This window comes from Nicotiana tomentosiformis, chromosome 12 (assembly GCF_000390325.3).
Source record: "Nicotiana tomentosiformis chromosome 12, ASM39032v3, whole genome shotgun sequence".
In the NCBI taxonomy this organism is placed as follows: domain Eukaryota; kingdom Viridiplantae; phylum Streptophyta; class Magnoliopsida; order Solanales; family Solanaceae; genus Nicotiana; species Nicotiana tomentosiformis.
This window is the reverse complement of record NC_090823.1, coordinates 3967682-3987847: the sequence shown is the minus strand read 5'-3', so window position 1 is coordinate 3987847 and position 20166 is coordinate 3967682. Positions and strand designations below refer to the sequence as shown.

The 20166-nt window shown below is 37.6% G+C and overlaps 1 protein-coding gene and 1 pseudogene across 1 annotated transcript; one reads left to right on the top strand and one right to left on the bottom strand.

Annotated features, from left to right (window-relative positions):
- Positions 1–4800: 4800 nt before the first annotated feature.
- LOC104094820 (subtilisin-like protease) lies at positions 4801–7582 on the top strand (annotated as a pseudogene).
- Positions 7583–7963: 381 nt separating this feature from the next.
- On the bottom strand, positions 7964–10378 carry LOC104094819 (subtilisin-like protease). Its single transcript, XM_009600816.4, has one exon. It carries the CDS (start codon positions 10304–10306, stop codon positions 8078–8080), a length of 2229 nt encoding a protein of 742 aa, XP_009599111.1. The 5' UTR covers positions 10307–10378; the 3' UTR covers positions 7964–8077.
- Between the last annotated feature and the right edge of the window lie 9788 nt (positions 10379–20166).

Below are 20166 nucleotides of genomic sequence, written 5' to 3'. Positions count from 1 at the left end.
TTGAACAAGTGCCTGAATATTATTCGTGTCTCTCGTTTCCCTCAACCTCATATGAAATGTTCTCTCAGGTTCGGGGTCAAAGCCTTCAAGTCGGTCCTGGATTTTGACCCTGCACATTCAATCAAAGTTCCTGAGATCATAGCAACAATCAAGTAACGTTAGACTTGACGAAATAAACAGTGAAAGAAAAAACTAGAAAGTAGTCAATATTCAAGTGCCCGGCAACGGCGCCAAAAACTTGTTGCTCCCAAATGCACACGCAAGTATACGTGGTCGTACAAGTAATAAAATGAAAAGTCAAGTGTCGAACCCAGAGAGACTTATATCAACTACCCACTAGATTCACCAAGATTGTTATTCAGTCAAGCCAAATTCGAGTTCAAGAATGTGATTATATTAAACTATACTTCTAAATAGTAACTAAATTATCAAACAGTAAAATAGTTGTTGTGTATTCAGTAGAGACAAATATTCCAGGGTTGTGATCAATTCACTAATCTTATTGTGTTCTAGTTAACTCTCCCTTTCATACAATTCACTCATGGTTGCTAATTAATCGATAATTGCTCTCATAGCTACTCGCCTATTCAAAATAGATTAACACCTATATTCCTATGGAATCAATCTATCAAGAACGCATTAAGATTACGATATTAAATTAAGTACGGTGACTAGGTATATTCCTATCCTAACCACAAATCCCCCCCCCCCCAAGAGTTAAGATCATGCTCTCTTCAATTCTTCTCTAATCTAAACATGGTTTTCCCAAGCATAGCATATATAGTAGATAGAACCTAACTGATGGCCAGACAATTAAGCAATTAATCATAGAATTGAAGATACAACTATATTAGTGAATTATAATCAAGGTTAAGTCAACGTTAAACAACAAGATTCATGGCTAAATCACAACCTCAGAATTATGGGTTTTAGCCACTCATGATAATAGCAAACAATTTCATAAGTGTTGGATAATTGAAAATATTAAAAAAAGATGAAGAAAACTGAGATCTCTTCGCTCCTGGATGTTTCTCGTGTGTATTCTCCTTTCAAAGTGGCGTCTCCCCTCTAAAAATAAGCTTAGTCTTGCTTTTATACGTGTTGGGTAGGTCTAGGGCCGAAATAACCTTGTCCCGGGCAAAATTGGATAGAATTCATGCCACCGGCGCCCAGCCCAACGCTAGGCGTTGTCCCTAGCGCTGGCAAATTGGAGCATACTGCCTTTGGCACTACATGTAGCGCTAGGCACTGGTTGTGGCGCTGGAAATTCCCTTTTTTGCTTTTTCGTCCGTTTTGGCTCTAATCTCGCATCTTTCGCCCCCAATTGCTCTCGGATCATTCCTACACATAAAAACACCTCAAATTAATATAAATCAACACATTTTACATCCTAACTCCACGAAACAAAAGTAAAACATGGGATGATATACATATAAATATATATACTTTAAGCTAAATATCAAGTTCCAGCATAATATGTTGGAAGTTCGTACATAGGTGCATCAATCTCTAGTATATTATGCTGGAACTTTCTGTGTTAAAGCAAAATAGTGGCTATTATTCAATGACTTTGCAAACGCTAGCTATTTATCAATTACCAGTCCGAAAACTGGCTAGCGTGTGCTATTTTCACCTTGAATTTTCATTACGTACGGGTCAAGGGTGTGAGACTTTATGCTAATGGCAGGGTTAAGATTAGACCTAAAAGTTTAGTGGATGGAAAAATTACTTATTTTATATCGTATATATGACAAATTTGACCACGTTCCCAACATAAAGCTAGTGTTTGGACATAAATTTGATTGAAACTTGAAAAAGAAAAATTGAAGTTGTATTGAAAAATAATTTTTGAAAGTTGAAGTTGTGTTTGAACATGCATTTTATTTGAAGAAAAAATTGAAGTTCTAAACCAGTTTTTAGGAACTTGAAAAGTTTTGAAATATTTTTCCCCAAAACATGATCATATTTCATAAACAAATGTAGTAATATTTAAAAAAAATAAAAAATGATCTATGCCAAACGGGAGCAAAATATCAAGAAAATAACCCTTCGGGGTTGCCTAGTTGGTTTGGAGGGAGGTTATCTATACGGATGACCTGCGATCGATTTCCCTCTCAATGCTTTCTGAGTTGAGTCTGTCACACACGACTTGCCTAGTGCGATTTACATCCCATGTGTGGTTTGTAGGCTATTACACAGGGGGGTTTATCCAGTGCGCATAAAGTGCTCATCACAGAATGTTCACCCGAAAAACAGAGGCTGTGACAGAAATTGTAACGATCGCAGGTTTCCCTCTTTGCCAAAAAAAAAACAAGAAAGTCAATCTTTGTGGCCTGAATTAAGTAACATTATTTTGACCCTATCTAGGTTCTTGAAAGATGTAATTATTCATTAGAAGATGTAAACTTTAACATGTTGACAAATTGAATATTATAAAGAGATAGTATATTTTATATAGGTCATAGGGTATATCAAAATGCTAGATACATAAGTCCAACATCAAACAAAAATTAAAGCAACATCCACATGGTATATGTATTATGTGTAAAAGAAGTTAAAGTTCCCATCTTTATATCCTTATATATATATACCCGGTGATGTGGCAGCATCTTTAATGATAATACACATTTTCCTAATTTTTCAAATTTTTGACTTTCATTCATGGTTTCACCGTTTAAGTTTAGGTGCTATATGCCTTCCGGAAAATGAAAGAGTGCGTCCATTCAAAGTTAAAGCATCTACATGCATATTAATTAAGAGTAGTTGCCTATGGGGAAGTGAAAGAATGTGTTCGTTCAAGTGTCTCTTAATAAATTGAAGACTACTAAATGTGAACCCAATTTGGCTTTCTCTTCCTTTTCCAGTGCCAATTCTTCATTTTACTTCCTTTATCCGCTGATTCAATTGTAAATTTGCAGCCATCATTCTGAAGATGCTCCCAAGAAAGTCAAGCATCAACCCAATCCATTTTGAAGGCAATTAACAATATTTTATTCCATTTATTGACAATTATAGAATACAGACCATAATTTATGCACTAGATTTTTGTTTGTGTTATTGTAGATAATTGAAATCGGTCTCATCTTCTTATGAGGAAAAGAGAGAAAATATAACAGTTTACTATATAGCATTAGTATACTGTGAGGCAACAATCATTTTTTAAATTATAGTATTTACACAAGATTAGTTTTGATTATTTTTCTTTTTTTAAGTTTGTAACTAATATTTTATAAACCTGAGTGGTATGTAAATACTTTCTGGTTTTTATTCCTTAATGAGTGTGTCATTTTCTTTAATATAATGTTGTAGTTACTCAATAAGATAAGCATCTCAATGAATGCATTTTTAGAATAATACAGTATTTATTTTTTAACTTTAATTTGAGTTTATAAACAAAGGTTCAATTAACAAATAAATAATATATATGTATGTGTGTGTGTGTGTGTGTGTGTATATATATATATATATATATATATATATTCTAATTTCTGATTGAAAGAAAATTTATCGATATATAGACTAGACTATTAGTATATAACAAAATTAAAGGTTACTTTCACGTTCATAAAGAAGAAAAATAAGGAGAGAGAGAGAAGGAATATTTGACCCTTCTTGCATTTTTTGTCCCTCAATAAATATATTGATGTTTTGATTCAAATTTTAATTTCATTTACAATTATCGTTTACAAGAGATAATGTAAGAGTTTGGCCTCTTTGGCCTCTTGGTTTTCTCAATCATAATATTCTATTCTCAATTTTATAGTTATCTTATATACTAGAAATCTATGTACCCTCCAAGAATATGAATACAACACAAAGGTTTTCAAAATATGTTGCAATGACAAGATGCGGTAGTCTTTCCTAATGATTATTTGGTGCTAATAAAAAACTTTGTATTTCATTTATATGATCTTCTAATATAGAACTAATAAATTCAAATGTTTTTATTTGTGTAATTAGTAGCTTTAAAATGAAATTTATGCAATTTTAATTATAATTTGATTTTTTTATTGTTTGAATCTCCTTAAATCTTTGTTAATTAATTTTCTTGGTAATGTATAATAAACTATATATAGCATTGCATATAAGTATTTTCTTGGTAATGTATAATAAACTATATATAGCATTGCATATAAGTATTTTCTTGGTAATAAATAAATTTATGAACTAACATGTGAATTAACCCAAATGTATTGTTTAAAAGTGTTTTCTTTCTCTCAGAAAAAAAAAAAAAGGGATGAATTTAGTCTGCTGATCTCTTTGTAAATACGTTGATGTATAGGGAGATTAGGGCGAAGAGCGAGTGATTTTACTAGTATGCACATAATTAAGGAAAAAAGGAAAGCATGACTGCAATTGGTCTGGCACTTAAGTTTCTTTTCATAAACAAATCTGCATTTTATTCATAATTAGAATTCTTAAAAGCCAATTGGGAAAATTTAAGTTTCAATGCAAGAAACCTGGCACTTAATTTATTAGTACCTTTTATCATGACAAGGATAACTTTAATAATGTGCTACATCTTTTATCCAAAAATAAAAGATCTTAAAGATAAGCCAAGTGCATTTAGGGATAATACTAATAATAATAATAACAACAACAACAACAACAAATTATCATTTGCTTTTCCATCACATGATGCTTCTCTTTTTTCCACACACAATAATACATTAAGTAACATGAGGAGATCTATTGATTAAACAATTCAAAAGTTCCAAGCAGAATTTACTGCATCTTGAACCATATATGTTAGTACTTCAAAGAATGAAAAGCATAAACTCTTCTTTAATTTCCTAAATACATAAGTAGCTCATGTATTACTTCAAAATATCAAGAACTTGGAGTTTTTTTAGCTCATTTGCAGCCATGAAATTACTGAATATCCTTCTTGTTTTCTGCATATTTGGCTGTATATTATGGCCTAGTAGGCAAAGCAACTTAGAGACTTACATAGTTCAAGTTGAATCTCAAGAAAGAAAAATTTCCACTCAATCATTATCTGAGGATCTTGAGAGTTGGTACCAATCTTTTTTGCCAAATACTATTGAAAGTACAAGCTCAAATGAAAAACCGCGGTTAATATATTCATATCACAATGTGATGAAAGGTTTTGCAGCAAGATTATCAGCAGAGGAAGTGAAAGAAATGGAGAAGAAACCAGGCTTTGTATATGCATGGCCTGAGAGGATATTGTCTTTACACACTACACATACTCCAAATTTTCTTGGATTGCAGCAGAACATGGGAATGTGGAGGGATTCCAACTATGGAAAAGGTGTTATTATTGGAGTTTTGGACAGTGGGATATTTCCTGATCATCCTTCGTTTAGCGACAAAGGAATTCCTCCTCCGCCTGCTAAATGGAAGGGCAAATGTGAATCAATCTTCACTACAAAGTGTAACGACAAACTCATTAGCGCGAGGACTTTCCCACAAGCCAATGGTTCGCCAATAGATGACGATGGACATGGTACACACACTGCAAGTACAGCTGCTGGAGGTTTTGTGGAAGGTGCCAATGTGTATGGAAATGCTAATGGCACTGCAGTTGGGATAGCTCCTCTTGCTCATCTTGCGATATATAAGATTTGTGATTCTTTTGGTTGCTCTGACAGTGGCATTTTAGCGGCTATGGATGCAGCTATTGATGATGGAGTTGATATCTTATCCCTTTCCCTTGGTACAAGTACAAGTCCATTCCATAATGATCCTATTGCACTTGGTGCGTATAGCGCAACACAAAGAGGTATTCTTGTTGTTTGCTCTGCAGGTAATAGTGGTCCATTCGAAAGCTCAGTTCGAAATGAAGCACCGTGGATTCTCACAGTAGGAGCAAGCACTCTTGACAGGAAAATTAAGGCCACTGTTCAACTTGGGAACAAGAAAGTATTTGAGGGCGAGTCAGCCTTTCATCCAAAGGCTTTTAGTACAAAATTCTTCCCTTTGTTTGATCCTGCACTAGATGGAAGTGAGTTTGACAGTTCTTATTGCGGAACAGGTACACTGATTAACCCTTCTATTAAAGGCAAAATAGTCTTGTGTATGGTTGGTGGTGGTTATTCCAGGATTTCAAAAGGACAAGCAGTTAAGGATGCTGGAGGTGTTGGCATGATTCTAATAAATAGCGTAGATGATGGTTTTACGACATCAGCTGATGCTCATGTTCTTCTGGCTATGGATGCAACTTATGATGATGGAATGAAAATCACTGAATATATTAACTCAACAAAAAAAACCTGTTGCGCGTGTTACATTCCAAGGAACTATAATTGGAGATAAAAATGCTCCAATTGTTGCTGGATTTTCATCCAGAGGACCAAGCATAGCGACTCGTGGAATTTTGAAGCCTGACATTATTGGTCCTGGTGTTAACATTCTTGCTGCTTGGCCTACTTCTGTTGAGAACAACACCAACACAAAATCTACCTTCAACATAATTTCCGGTACCTCTATGTCTTGTCCTCACCTCAGTGGAGTTGCAGCATTGCTTAAAAGCGCACACCCCACTTGGTCTCCTGCAGCTATTAAATCAGCAATCATGACAACTGCTGATACAGTAAACCTCGCCAAAAATCCCATCTTAGATGAAAGGCTTCTTACGGCTAATATCTTTGCCATTGGTGCAGGACATGTCAATCCGTCAAGAGCAAATGATCCAGGACTAGTTTATGATACCAAATTCAAGGACTACTTACCTTATTTGTGTGGTCTGAATTACACAAATCGCGAGTTTGGAAATCTTCTACAACGCAAGGTGAATTGCTCGGAAGTGAAAAGTATTCCTGAAGCACAACTAAATTATCCTTCATTTTCCATCACATTTGGAACAAATTCTCAGACATATACAAGAACAGCGACTAATGTCGGGGAAGCTAAATCATCTTACAATGTGGAGATAGTTTCACCACCAGGAGTTTCTGTGACTGTTAAGCCCTCTATTCTAAAGTTCTCAAAGTTAAACCAGAAAAGGTCATATCAAGTAACCTTTTCTAGAACAGCCAATAGTTCAACCAGTGGTGTAGTTCAAGGATTCTTGAAATGGACTAGTAATAGGCACTCTGTAAGAAATCCAATTGCAGTTGTCTTAGAAGAAAGTGCAACATTGGAGTTTTAGTCTCTTTTCCTTTTAATAATATGTTCCGTGTGTAATAAGTCTGCATTACTGGTTTGAAAGTACTCACATTCTATTATACTAGTGTTACTTTCTTTTTAGCAAGGACAGCCCCCGGTGCACTAAGCTCCCGCTACGCGCGGGGTTCGGGGAAGGGCCGGACCACAAGGGTCCATTGTACGCAATTTTACCCTGCATTTCTGCAAGAAGTTGTTCCTACGGTTCGAACCCGTGACCTCCTGGTAACGTGGCATCAACTTTACCGGTTAACTCCCCTTTTGTTACTTTCTTTTCAGTGTGGGCTAATATTTCTACTTTATTCTTTTACTTTGTTTATGTAATTGTTTTTTACATCTTTTCAGTTTATGTAAAAATTTCACTACATCAGTTCCTTTTTTCTTAATCGTCAGTAATATGTTTATACTTCGACTTATTTTCGTTACTTCTTTGTATATTGAATTACTTTCTTATATCCTTCACCTTTAGCTGCATCAGAATTTATGTTGATTCTAATTTATAAACATTCTTTTAATTTTGATATATATTTCAAAAGGTTTGGTATCGATTTACTTGAAAAGTAAATTGCTTGTTCTTGTAATATGGCTTAATTATGGATACACTTTCTGCATTTTAAATCAGGCACTTAGATCCTCTATAAATGGCCTATATAAATTTACAGTTGCAAGCCATGTCTTCTAAAATCACATACTCAAAACCCCCTATACATTGAATTTCTATTATATATGGAGTTTAATGTGTACGATTACATAGTTTTAAGTTATAAGAGGGATGTATCCATGATACAGTAATTTTTATAGACTGAAACAAAAGATGATTGAAAGGCAAAATGCATTTGAAAAACGACTCTTTGAATTAGACAAACCATAAAATCTAATAACATATTGTCACATGCTTATTGTAAAAGGATCAAATTATAAGAAAGGTAAGGCAAATAAACGTGCAATTTTACCAGACTAGCACAACTGCGATTGGACTTCGTACAGAGTGCCTATTACTAGTCCATTTCAAGAATCCTTCAACTACATCACTGTTTGAGCTATTGGCTGTTTTGGAAAAGGTCACTTGGTATGTCAACTTCTGGTTCAACTCGGAGAATTTTAGAGTAGAGGGCTTAACCATCACGGAAACTCCTTGTGGTGAAACTATCTCCACACTGTAAGATGATTTAGCATCACCAACATTGGTTACTGTTCTAGTATATGTTTGAGAATTTGTTCCCAGTGTGATGGAAAATGACGGATAATTTAGTTGTGCTTCAGGAATACTTTTCACTTCCGAGCAATTGACCTTGCGTTGTAGAAGTTTTCCCACCTGTCGATTTGTGTAATTCAAACCACACAAATAAGGTAAGTAGTCGTCGAATGGAGTGTCATAAATTAGTCCCGGATCATTTGCTCTTGACGGATTGACATGTCCTGCACCAATGGCAAAGATATTAGCCGTAAGAAGCCTTTCATCTAAGATGGGATTGTTGGCGAGGTTTACTGTATCAGCAGTTGTCATGATTGCTGATTTAATAGCTGCAGGAGACCAAGTAAGGTGTGCGCTTTTTAGCAATGCTGCAACTCCGCTGAGGTGAGGACATGACATAGAGGTACCGGAAATTATGTTGAAGGTAGATTTTGTGTTGGTTTTGTTTTCGACAGAGGTAGGCCAAGCTGCAAGGACATTAACACCAGGACTAATAATATCAGGTTTCAAGATTCCAGGACTAGCTGTGCTCGGGCCACGAGAAGAAAATGAAGCGACCACTGGTGCATTTCTATCTCCGATTATCGTTCCTTCAAATGTAATTCTAGCTACTGGTTTCTCTGTTGAATTCATATAGTCAAGAATTTTCATTCCATCAGCATAAGTAACATCCAGGGCAGGAAGGACATGAGCATCGGCTAACGTAGTAACACCATATTCTAGCCCATTGTAGATGATCATGCCAACACCTCCAGCATCCTTTACTGCTTGTCCTTTTCCAATCCTTGTATAACCACCACCTGCCATACACAAAACTATTTTGCCTCTAATAGCAGGGTCAGTCAGTGTACCTCTTCCGCAATAAGGGCTGTCAAAATCACTTGCATTCTTTGCAGGATCAAATAGAGGGAAAACTGTTACACTAGAAGCCTTTGGATGAAAAGTTGATTCGCCCTCGAATTCTTTTTTGTTTCCGAGCTTAACAGTGGCCTTAATTTTCCTGTCAAGAGTGCTTGCACCTACTGTGAGAATCCATGGGGCTTCATTTGAAGTAGAGCTATTGTATGGACCTTCATTTCCAGCTGAGCAACTTACAAGAATGCCTCTTTCTGTTGCACTATATGCACCGAGTGCAATGGGATCACTATGCAAGGGACTACTAAATCCACCAAGGGAAAGGGATAGGATATCGACACCATCATCAATAGCAGCATCCATCGCAGCTAAAATTTCACTGTCAGCGCAACCAGAAGAGTCACAAACCTTATAAATGGCCAAATGAGCAAGAGGAGCAACCCCAACTGCAGTACCTTTAGCATTTCCATATACATTGGCACCTTGCACAAAACTTCCAGCAGCAGTGCTAGCTGTGTGGGTGCCATGTCCATCATCATCTATTGGCGAGCGATCGTCCTGTATGTAGGACCTCGCACCAATGATCTTGTTGTTACACTTTGTAGTGAAATTGGATTCACACTTGCCCTTCCACTTAGCAGGCGGAGGAGGCATTCCTTCGTCGCTAAATGAAGGATGGTCAGGAAAAATACCAGTGTCCAAAACTCCAATGATCACACCTTTACCATAGTTGGAATCTTTCCACAAACCCATATTCTGCTGCAATCCAAGAAAACTTGGAGTGTGGGTAGTGTGTAAAGACAATATCCTTTGTGGTTGTGCAGATATAAAGCCTGGTTTCTTCTCCATTTCTTTAACATGCTCTGCTGATAATCTTGCTGCAAAGCCTTTCATCACGTTGCGATATGAATATATCAAACGGGGCTCTTCGTTTGAGCTAGAGCTTGTTATGGTCTTTGGCAAGAAAGAGTTGTACCAGCTCTCTAAATCCATTAATGATGATTGAGTGAGAATTTGACTTTCTTGGGACTCGACGTGAACTATATACGTCTCTAAAGGGCTCTGAATAGTTGGCCATGCAAAACAACTAACTATGCAAAAAAGAAGAAAGATTTTCAAGAATTTCATGGCTGAAAAATAGGCTAGAAGAACTCTAATTTCTTCTTGTTCTGAAGTACAGTTGATACTTGAATCTTTAAGCAACTAATATTATATATAGTGCTTTGGCCCTTTAATTGTAACTGGTTTTCCGGTTCAACGCAATGGAAACTTTTTCAATTATTAATTCACATAAAGCACCTCATGTTGGTTATAGTATTATTGTGTGGAAAAAGGAATACCATCATTAAAGGAAGGCTAAAGAAAAGCAGGAAAAGAAAAGAAAACTGATGTGAACAAGTTACAAGGAATTTCTGAACTCTTTCCTATTTAATTGATTATTCTTAATCACCATCTACAAACCTATATTATGTTTGCAGCCAGCCAATTTTGATATCTTCAAAATATATGGAGCAAAATAGATAGCGAAAATTTATATAACCGATCACAACTTGTTTGGAATTAATGCATAGTTAAAGTTTTGGATGAGTTTAATTAGAGGAAAATCCATTTTGAGCTGTAAATCTTTTATCCACTACTTCCAATGGTCCATTGAGATTAAAAGAAAAAACAGATCACTCTACTTTTTCTTTTTCTAAATGAAAGTGGTTTACCCTTAAGCTTATTTTTTCTTTTTGGATAAAGTTGTGGTGGAGTTGTAAGTAATCCTTCATCCTTAATTGCAGGTCTCGGATTCGAGTCTTGAATATAAAATCGCTTTTGGTAGGGAGCATTTTACTCCTCCCCTCCCACCGCACCCGCAAAGTAGGATTTCCAGTCACAAATGCCGATTAGTCGGACCTCAGAGCGGATGTGTGGAAACCAAAGAAAAAGGTGAAGTTATTCCTGTGTCAAAAAAGAGGTGGTAATGACACTAAAAGAAAGTAAGGACCAGGCCAATTCAGCCATGCTTTCCCTTTCTGTGCATATTATAACGATCTAAAGTTGGGAACTTTAAATTCTAAGTATATAACATGTACCATGTGGATGTTATTTTGTTCACTTATTGGAAGTTGGAGTTGGCCTCTGTCATTATTGGCATGCTTAACTCTTTTGAATTCCAAACCTCTTGAATCTTTTTTTAGCAACATTCAAAAGTGTTCATCTTAATTTAAATAAATACATCTTCCTAGAACCTCACTACTTGACTCTCTTTTCCAGCGTCAACCTCCTTTTTCCTTTTTCTTTTGGGATCACAAAGTAATGCTTGGGTTGCGTCTAAAGTTGAGAGCGCACACTTTTATTTATTATTTATGGAAAAAATAAAAAATAGCTAGTTTTATAATTGCTAATTGAAAATTAGCCATTGTTTCAAAATTAATCGAAATATAGTCATTTTTTCATGTAAAATAAAATCCGAACAAAAACACTTTTAAAAATCCGAAAAAATTCCGGCATAATATGTCGGAGTTCAAATTTTTTACATATGAGATTCTAGCATAACATGCTGGAGTTCCAACATAATATACTGAAAGTTTATACGGAGTAGTTCCATAATTTAGCATATTATGCTGGAACTTTTCGTGCTTCAACTAGGGTACTTTTGTCCAGATTTTATTTTCGCATTAAATAGTGGCTACTTTTCAATAACTTTACAAATACAGACTATTTTTTAATAACCACCTGCAAAAACTCTGATACCATGTTTAAATGTGTGACCATCTCATCTAAAAGATTAAGCAGTTAGAGAGAGCACACTTTTATTTACTTAATTATGTCTTCAACACGCCCCCTCACGCGTATGCTTTATTCTTTCTAATGAGCTAAGCGTGAAAATTACTTTTGATATTGGGTGGCGGCGAGACTAGAACTCAGGATCTCTGCCTGCTCTCATACCATGTTGAAGTGTGTAACCATCTCATCTAAAAGCTTTTTCAACACTTTTCATCAACAAAGGTATTAAGTTACTTTGTCCACCAAAACTTCGACAGATTGGTAAAAATTATCTATTTTTTTTGTATTTGCTTGAATTTGAACCGTAATCTTCCATAATCTAGCCACTTAATTAACCATTAGATCACATATAAAGGTGCATCTTGATAGAATATAAGGGTCTACCAAACTCTATAGAGAACCAGGTTCTCTATCAGTTCCACTAGAACACACGCACACAGCAGTAAGTAGATAACAAGAGGAATTTTATGTGAAAAATTTCCAGCTCAACGGGATTAAAAATCATGACCTACCCTTGTAGGATTTCAACTTCACTACTAAGCAATTTTTAGATTACAACCTATACAACCTAGGAATTAACCTCTTAATCCCTCACTAACTTATAATACTCTATTACAAGCCACTTTGTAATAACTCTATTACAAAGACTTTATAACTTGACTAACTCTAGCCAAGACTCAAACACAAAGGTTTAAGGTTTACAAAGGGTTTCCTACAAAATACTTCTAAACAAGCTAAGTAGGAAATACAATTTAAGAACTATTACAAAGTTACAACCCAACTAAGGACATACAATGATTTGTTGTGGGGAACTGGTCCGTAGTAGTGTTGTTCTTTGTTCTTAATGCACTTGAGAGTTGATTACTTGATCATCAATGACCGTATGAGAGCTTCAATAATTTCTCTAAGTGAACAAGTGATTTGTTTTACCTTCTTTGATGTTAATAATGCATTTGTGATATCACTAGGATGATGTAAGGAAGATAGGTAAAAGACACTCCCCATAAAGTTGACTGCTGCACTATTTCTGCACTGTAGCGTATGGAGGCAGCAATTTTATAGCTGGGGTAGTTGACTTGTATTGTTTCCTCGGAAAACGATAGTTATCTGTTCCCTCTGTTGTTCCTCTGACTCTGAAGAGTTGAAGCATATTCTAAGCTGGAACCTTTCGATCTTAAGGTCTTGAGGATATGTAATTGGTTCCTTATCTGGTTCTTGGCAGTGAATTTGTTAGATGGTCAAAACATAAAGCAAGTTAGTTGTAACCTATCAATTTTCTCCTTTTTGATGATGACAGACTTATAATTGAAGATCCCAAAGAAAATGCAGAGAACCAGAACGTGAACCAAAAAAATCTTAAGTTTCCCCCTAAGTCTATATTCCCCCCTAATCAGTACCTTATTAATCAATTATGCACATTAATATTCACCCTTTTGGCATCATAAAAAGAAGAGCAACAAGTATATAGCAAAAAGAAGTCTAGCTCGAGTTAACTCATGCCACTTATGTGCACACAACATGACTAAAATTATAGCATAAAGACAAGGCATAGTTAGCAAAAAGGGAAAAGCTTGCATTATCATTAATTTGGAGTTTTCAACAGGAGCAGAGTCAATGTTACTACCACCATCCACAGTTTTGAACAAAAAAAAAACACCACAAACATCATCAAAAAAAAACTTACAATGAGGGAATAGACTGATCACTAAAGACTGGACACTGAAGGGAAGTTGTTTAGGGAGTATTGGAAGGAGATGGCTTAGAAAGGGCTTGAAGGACTAAATTCATTCGAGCATTTGTTGACATTTGCTCGTTGAGTAGTCTCTCTTTCAGGTCCTCCACTTGTTTCTTGAGCTCAGCATTCTCTTTTATTAGACGAGCAACCTTTACTCCTTGAGAACAACTGGAACCAGGTGCCTTCTTCAGATAGCATTCCTTACTTTCAATTTTCGTATCTCCGAGGTAGCACTGTTCTGAGCATTGATCAGCTGAGATATGGTAGAAGAGCTTCCAACCCCTCCAATTTTCTCGATACACTCACATTCTTCAAGAGTAGCTTTGGAGAAAGTTTGCTTCTTTGTGCCCACTTTAGCTTGTCCCAGAGGAACCTTGAAGTGCTTAAGGACCTTGGTGAGGAGGAACCCATACGGCAGCCCATGATTACCATCTTTAAAATCTGCCACTTTGTCCATATGCTCTATCATAATCCCAGGCAGATTGATGGTAGTGAAGTTGTTCAGTGCTTCCATGAGGAACAGGTCTGCACGAGAGGTGATAGATCTTCTCTCAGCTCGAGGCAGCAGTACCTTGTTCACCATCTCAAATAGCAGTTGGTATACAGGAAGGAGGGCCTTGTTCTGAACCCGTTCCCCCTGCTGAACTTCTATATCCTTTAATATGGCATTTCTGAAATTTTGAGAGTCGGATCCATGAACACTAGACAATCCTTCAGCAGGCACACCAAGAATGGACCCCAACAAGGCAGAGTCTATCACCATATCAACTCCATTCACCAACACACAGATGTGATCATCTTCACCTTTAAAAAGGTCAGCATAGAAACTTTGAACTTCCTCTTCATACACCATTGGAGCATCATTTGTAAATAAATGTGTCCACTGTTGGAACTCACAAATCTCAACCAGTTGTCTCATACCAGCCTCCTCCAAGATATCGGGGGCAAATGTGCGGCCCCATAGCACCTTCTGACTTCTTAACCTCTATTTCCCAGCACTCATTGGATCACCTATTCTGGCCTTCTTTGAGGAACCAGGTTCCTCATCCGTATCACATTTTCTCTTTGTAGACTTGCAACCATTTTTTCCTTTTTCATTAGACTTCATAGACTTTTCACCAAATTCTTCTATCACCCTGGCAGTAGACTCTTCTACTAACTTATCACCAGATTCTTTCACCACACTTTTACTAGCAACAACATCATCAGACTTGTTCAAACCTTCAGCAGACACAGAAGATCCCCTTTTAGGCTTGGGGAGACCATGTTTCTGTGAGCGCTTTATAGTTAAGGAACTAAGTTCCTCTTCTACTTCATCATCCACATTCACAACTAGCATTAACTTCTCGCTCACAACTTTCCCATCTTTCATTAATTTTCTTCTCTTTGACTTAGCTTGGTTGTTCTTAAGTGCAGACTCAAGAGCCTCCTTCCTTTGCAACCTTGTAGTAGGTCGCTTAGGAGTGGACTCTTGAGAAACCATTGGTCTACCCCTAGTCAAGCTAGCAATCGGAATATCATCAGAATCCTCTTCACTAACACCTTTTTCTTCTCTGGATATAGATCTTTCCTTAGACATCACCACACACAAAGGCTCGGCATCAAAATGAGGAGAAGGAACAGGGTCAACACTGACCTGGGGCTCTTGAGAGAACCCCTGAGTTAAATCCTCCTGGGAGGAATCAGGTCCCTCATTTGGTACTCTAGTAGTATTGTCATGTGTCGATTATTCAACAGGCACAAGCTCTCTATTATTTTTCGCAGTCATAGAATCTTCTCCCTAAGTTCCAAAACCATCATCATCTCCTTCTATAATAAACCCTTCATGAGCTATGGACAGCATGTTCTCTATTACCTCATTTTCTTGTACATCCATGGAAAACTCAGTAGAGAAAAGAGTGTTACCTGTGGACATAAACTCAGGAGCAGTCGTTGTTGATTCAAGCTTCTCAGAACCATCAGTTGGATCTACCTTTGACCCCTTTTTCATAGGCGAGCTTGAAATTGCCTGATTTTTTTCTTTGTCAGCAGTACTCTGTTCATCCCCTTTTTCCGGCGAAGTAGGAGAAGGGCTCTGGGCTACAAATCTTTTGGGAGTAGAGATTTTGCAACTCCTATGAGAACCAGAACTCGAGTGGGTAGGAGAGGAGACAGAATATGGGGGTGACTCTCTCCTAGGGTTTTGATTTGCAGTGGTGTGGGGTGAGGAGTCTAATATGGGTGTATCAACATGTGAGGACTCAATGGGGATGTCACTTGGAGCACTCGAGGTTGTTTGATTTTCATCCATGGTGAAAAGAAGAGAAGGGATTTGGCAGTTTGAAGAGAGATAGAAGAATGGGGTTTTGAAGTTTGATGGGAGGAGTTGTAATAGTGATAGATGAAGTTATGATAGATGAGGGACCGGTTAAGAAAGGGCGGCAGTTTTGGGAGTCAGATCGATAATTATCGAGTAGGACATTTGGGTTTACAAGACGCAGTGAAAAGAAACTGACGCACTTATGGCGTGGCACTTGTTTTATCCATTCAAAAATGTGCATGAGAGAACAGATAGACTACTAACCTGTGTCAGAGGAACCAGGTTCCCTGACAAATCTTGCATCTGTAAGCTTTGCCCTTTTTACCAGCGCGAACTGCATCAACTGCCTATTTGCTCTGTAATCATCATGTGTGTCTACCTGTAACGGTATAGAGATGAGTTAGACTTTTCCATAAAACACTTTTTAGCTAATCTTACCTGCACATGTCTTTCATAGCCAATCATCGAGGGATCAGGTTCTCAGTTGGGCTTTATCAATCCAAGAGCCAAACGATTTCTTTCAAAATGTTCTATACTCAAGGCCTTGGTAAATATGTCTGCAATCTGATCTTTTGTGCTGCAGAATTTCATGCAAATGAGTCCCTTTTCAACATTGTCTCTGAGAAAGTGATGACGCACGTCAATGTGCTTGGTTCTCTTATGTTGGAGTGTATTTTAGGCCATATTGAGTGCACTTGTATTGTCACATATGAGAGGCACACAATCTGAGAACACTCCAAAGTCTTCCAGCTGTTGCTTGATTCATAGAGACTGAGCACAGCAAGAAGCAGTTGCTATATATCCCGCTTCTGCAGTTGATAGTGCCACTGAGTTTTGTTTCCTTGTACCCCACGAGATTAGGCAGGAACCCAGGAAATATGCCATTCCAGACGTGCTTTTCCTGTCCACCAGATATCCTTCATAGTCAGCGTCAGCATACCCAATAATATCAAAGTTATCACCTGAGGGATAGTAGAGAACCAGGTCCTGCGTTCCTTTGAGATATCTCAATATTCTCTTGGCAACTTTCAGATGAGATTTCTTTGGATTGGATTGAAACCTTGCACAGAGTCCCACGCTGAACACAATGTCTAGTCTGCTTGCAGTAAGATAAAAGAGTGACCCTATAATCCCTCTATACATGGTCTGATTTATAGGATAACCAGGTTCATCCATGTCTAGTCGGGTAGTTGTGGCAATAGGGGTGTCGATGACTTTTGATGCTTCTATGTGAAACCTTTTCAGCAACTCCTTGATGTACTTATGATGACTTATCAATGTTCCCTTCTGAGATTGCTTTACTTGAAGTCCTAGAAAGAAATTTAATTCGCCCATCATACTCATCTCGAACTCACTCCCCATGAGTTTTGCAAATTCTTCACAAAGTGAGTCAGCTGTGGCTCTAAAGATGATATCATTAACATATACCTGAACAATAAGCAGGTTCCTCCCTCTTTTCTTCAGAAAAAGAGTGTTGTCAATGTTTTCTCTTGTCAATCCATTTTCTAGAAGGAATTTTGACAACCTTACATACCAAGCTTGGGGAGCCTGCTTTAGCCCGTACAATGCCTTGTCCAATTTGAACACATGCTCAGGATGCTCGTGACTCTCAAAACCAAGAGGCTGCTTGACATAGACTTCTTCTTTCAGATAGCTATTTAGAAATGCACTTTTGACATCCATTTGGAACAGTGTGAACTCCATATGAGATGCAAAGGCAATAAAAATTCTAATGGCTTCCATTCGAGCAACTGGAGCAAACGTTCCATCATAATCGATCCCTTCTTCCTGATTGCAGACTTGAATTACAAGCCTTGCCTTGTTTCTTGTTGTATTTCCAAACTCATCAAGTTTGTTCCTGAATACCCACCTGGTTCCTATAATGGTTCGATCTGCAGGTCGAGGGACCAGGTGACATACCTTGTTTCTTTCAAATTGATGCAGCTCATCTTGCATGGATGTGATCCAGTCTGCATCTTTCAACGCTCCTTTGATGTTTGTGGGTTCTATTTGACAAAAGAAAGCCTGAAAAGGCAAGTGAATTTCTGGCTCTTGATCTGGTTTGAACACCTGAGTCAAGAGGGGTGATTATGTTGTCAAGAGGATGTGAGCTTTTGTGCTTCCAGTTTGGTACCTGAATCTCATTTGTAGAGGACTGAAGTATATCTAGCTGAGGTTCTTGTCTATTTCATACTTCAACAAGTGGAGTACCTTGGACTGCATCAACAACTCTATTTTTAGCTTCAGTTGTTGTGATCGTGGGGCCAGGTTCCTCTCGAATGGATGGAGACGTATTTGTATCATCTTTTCTGGATTCCTTGACATGATTCATCATGTCTGCCTTTCCATTTGCCATGTCAATAACTTCACCTGGAACAGATAAAGGTTCTCCATCTTGGTCAACACGTATGTCCTTCTCACATGAGAGGTGAGATTCATCAAAGATCACATGTATACTCTCTTCAACACACTGAGTCATTTTGTTGTATACTTTGTAAGATTTGTTGTGGGATGAGTATCCCAGAAAGATTCCTTCATCACTTTTGGCATCGAATTTTCCAAGAGCTTCCTTTCCATTGTTGAGGACAAAACATTTACACCCAAAGGTCCTTAGATGTGGCAGCTTGGGCTTCCTTCCATTCAACAGTTCATATGGAGTCTTGTTCAGAAGGGACCTGATCATGCACATGTTCACCAAGTATCAGGTAGTATTGACGGCTTCTGCCCAGAAATTCTTTACGATCCTACTGTCAATCAACATTGTCCTTGCCATGTCTTCAAGAGTTCTATTTTTTCTCTCCACAACATTATTTTGTTGAGGTATTCTTGGAGCCGAAAAATTGTGAGTGATACCATTTTAAGTACATAACTCATCAAATTTGGCATTGTCGAACTCTGTCCCATGATCAGACCTGATGCAAACTACATTATTACCCATCTTCACTTGAATATTTTTGACGAAAGCAACAAACACTTCAAAGGTTTCGTCCTTGGTTCTGAGAAACAGGGTCCAGGTGAATCTGGAGTAATCGTCGACTATAACGAAGATATATTTCTTTCCTCCCCTGCTTGCCACCCTCATGGATCCACATAGATCCATATGAAGAAGATCAAGTGACTTTGATATATTGACTTCCCTTTTGGGCTTCAATGAAGATCTGACTTGCTTACCTTTTACACATGTATCACACACTTTGTGATTCTTGAAACTTGACTTGGGCAGATCACGAACGAGGTCCTTCCTGACCAATTTGTTCAGCAATGTGAAGCTTGCATGAACCAGCCTCATATGCTATAATTCAGCATCATCGTTAATAACACTTAGACAGTTAAGATCACCATTCTGCAGAGACTCAAAATCAGCAACGTAGATATTTTTGTATCTTTTCGCTACTAGCACCACCTCACCAGTCACTATGTTTGTGACTGTACATACTTGTGACACAAATTCCACCTCGTTTTCCTTGTCACAGATCTGGGAAACATTTAGCAAGTTGTACTTCAACCCGTTCACGTAGTACCTATTTTCAATTGAGTGTGAGAGAGACTTCCCAATCCTTCCAACTCCCAGAATGTATCCTTTCTTGCCATTACCAAAGGATGCACTCCCTCCTTGCAGGGCTTTAAGTGAAAGGAAATCAGTTGTACTTCCAGTCATGTACTTTGAGCAGCCACTATCTATGTATCATTGTATGCTGCTTCCTTTCACTGTTCCCTCCACAAGAGAATTAGGAGTTAAACTTAGGAACCCAAACGAGTTTGGGTCCCTTGTAATGAGGAAAGGGGTGAATGAGGGATCTTCTGGTATAAGCAGGCATCATGCGTTTTTTTATATGAGGGACCAGGTTCTCTACCAGTAGTTACTTTTTCAGCGAAAACTATGTTTTTCTGTTGTGACTGAAATATGATCTTACAGTTTTCTTTAAAGTGCCCGATGTTGTCGTAGTGGGTGCAAAGCCAATTATCAGGTACAATAACATGCTTGATATGAGGGTTATAGGAAATCTTTTCCCTTTGGAACCTAATCCCCTTCCTATTTCCCCCATTGTTGGTGTACATGGCAGTGATAGCATCAGAGGACCAGGTCCACTTGAGTGATTTTTCAAGATCACTCTTCACTCTTCCTAGTTCTTCATGAAGTTGTTTGTTTTTCTCAAGCTCAACACACAGACTAGACTTCAC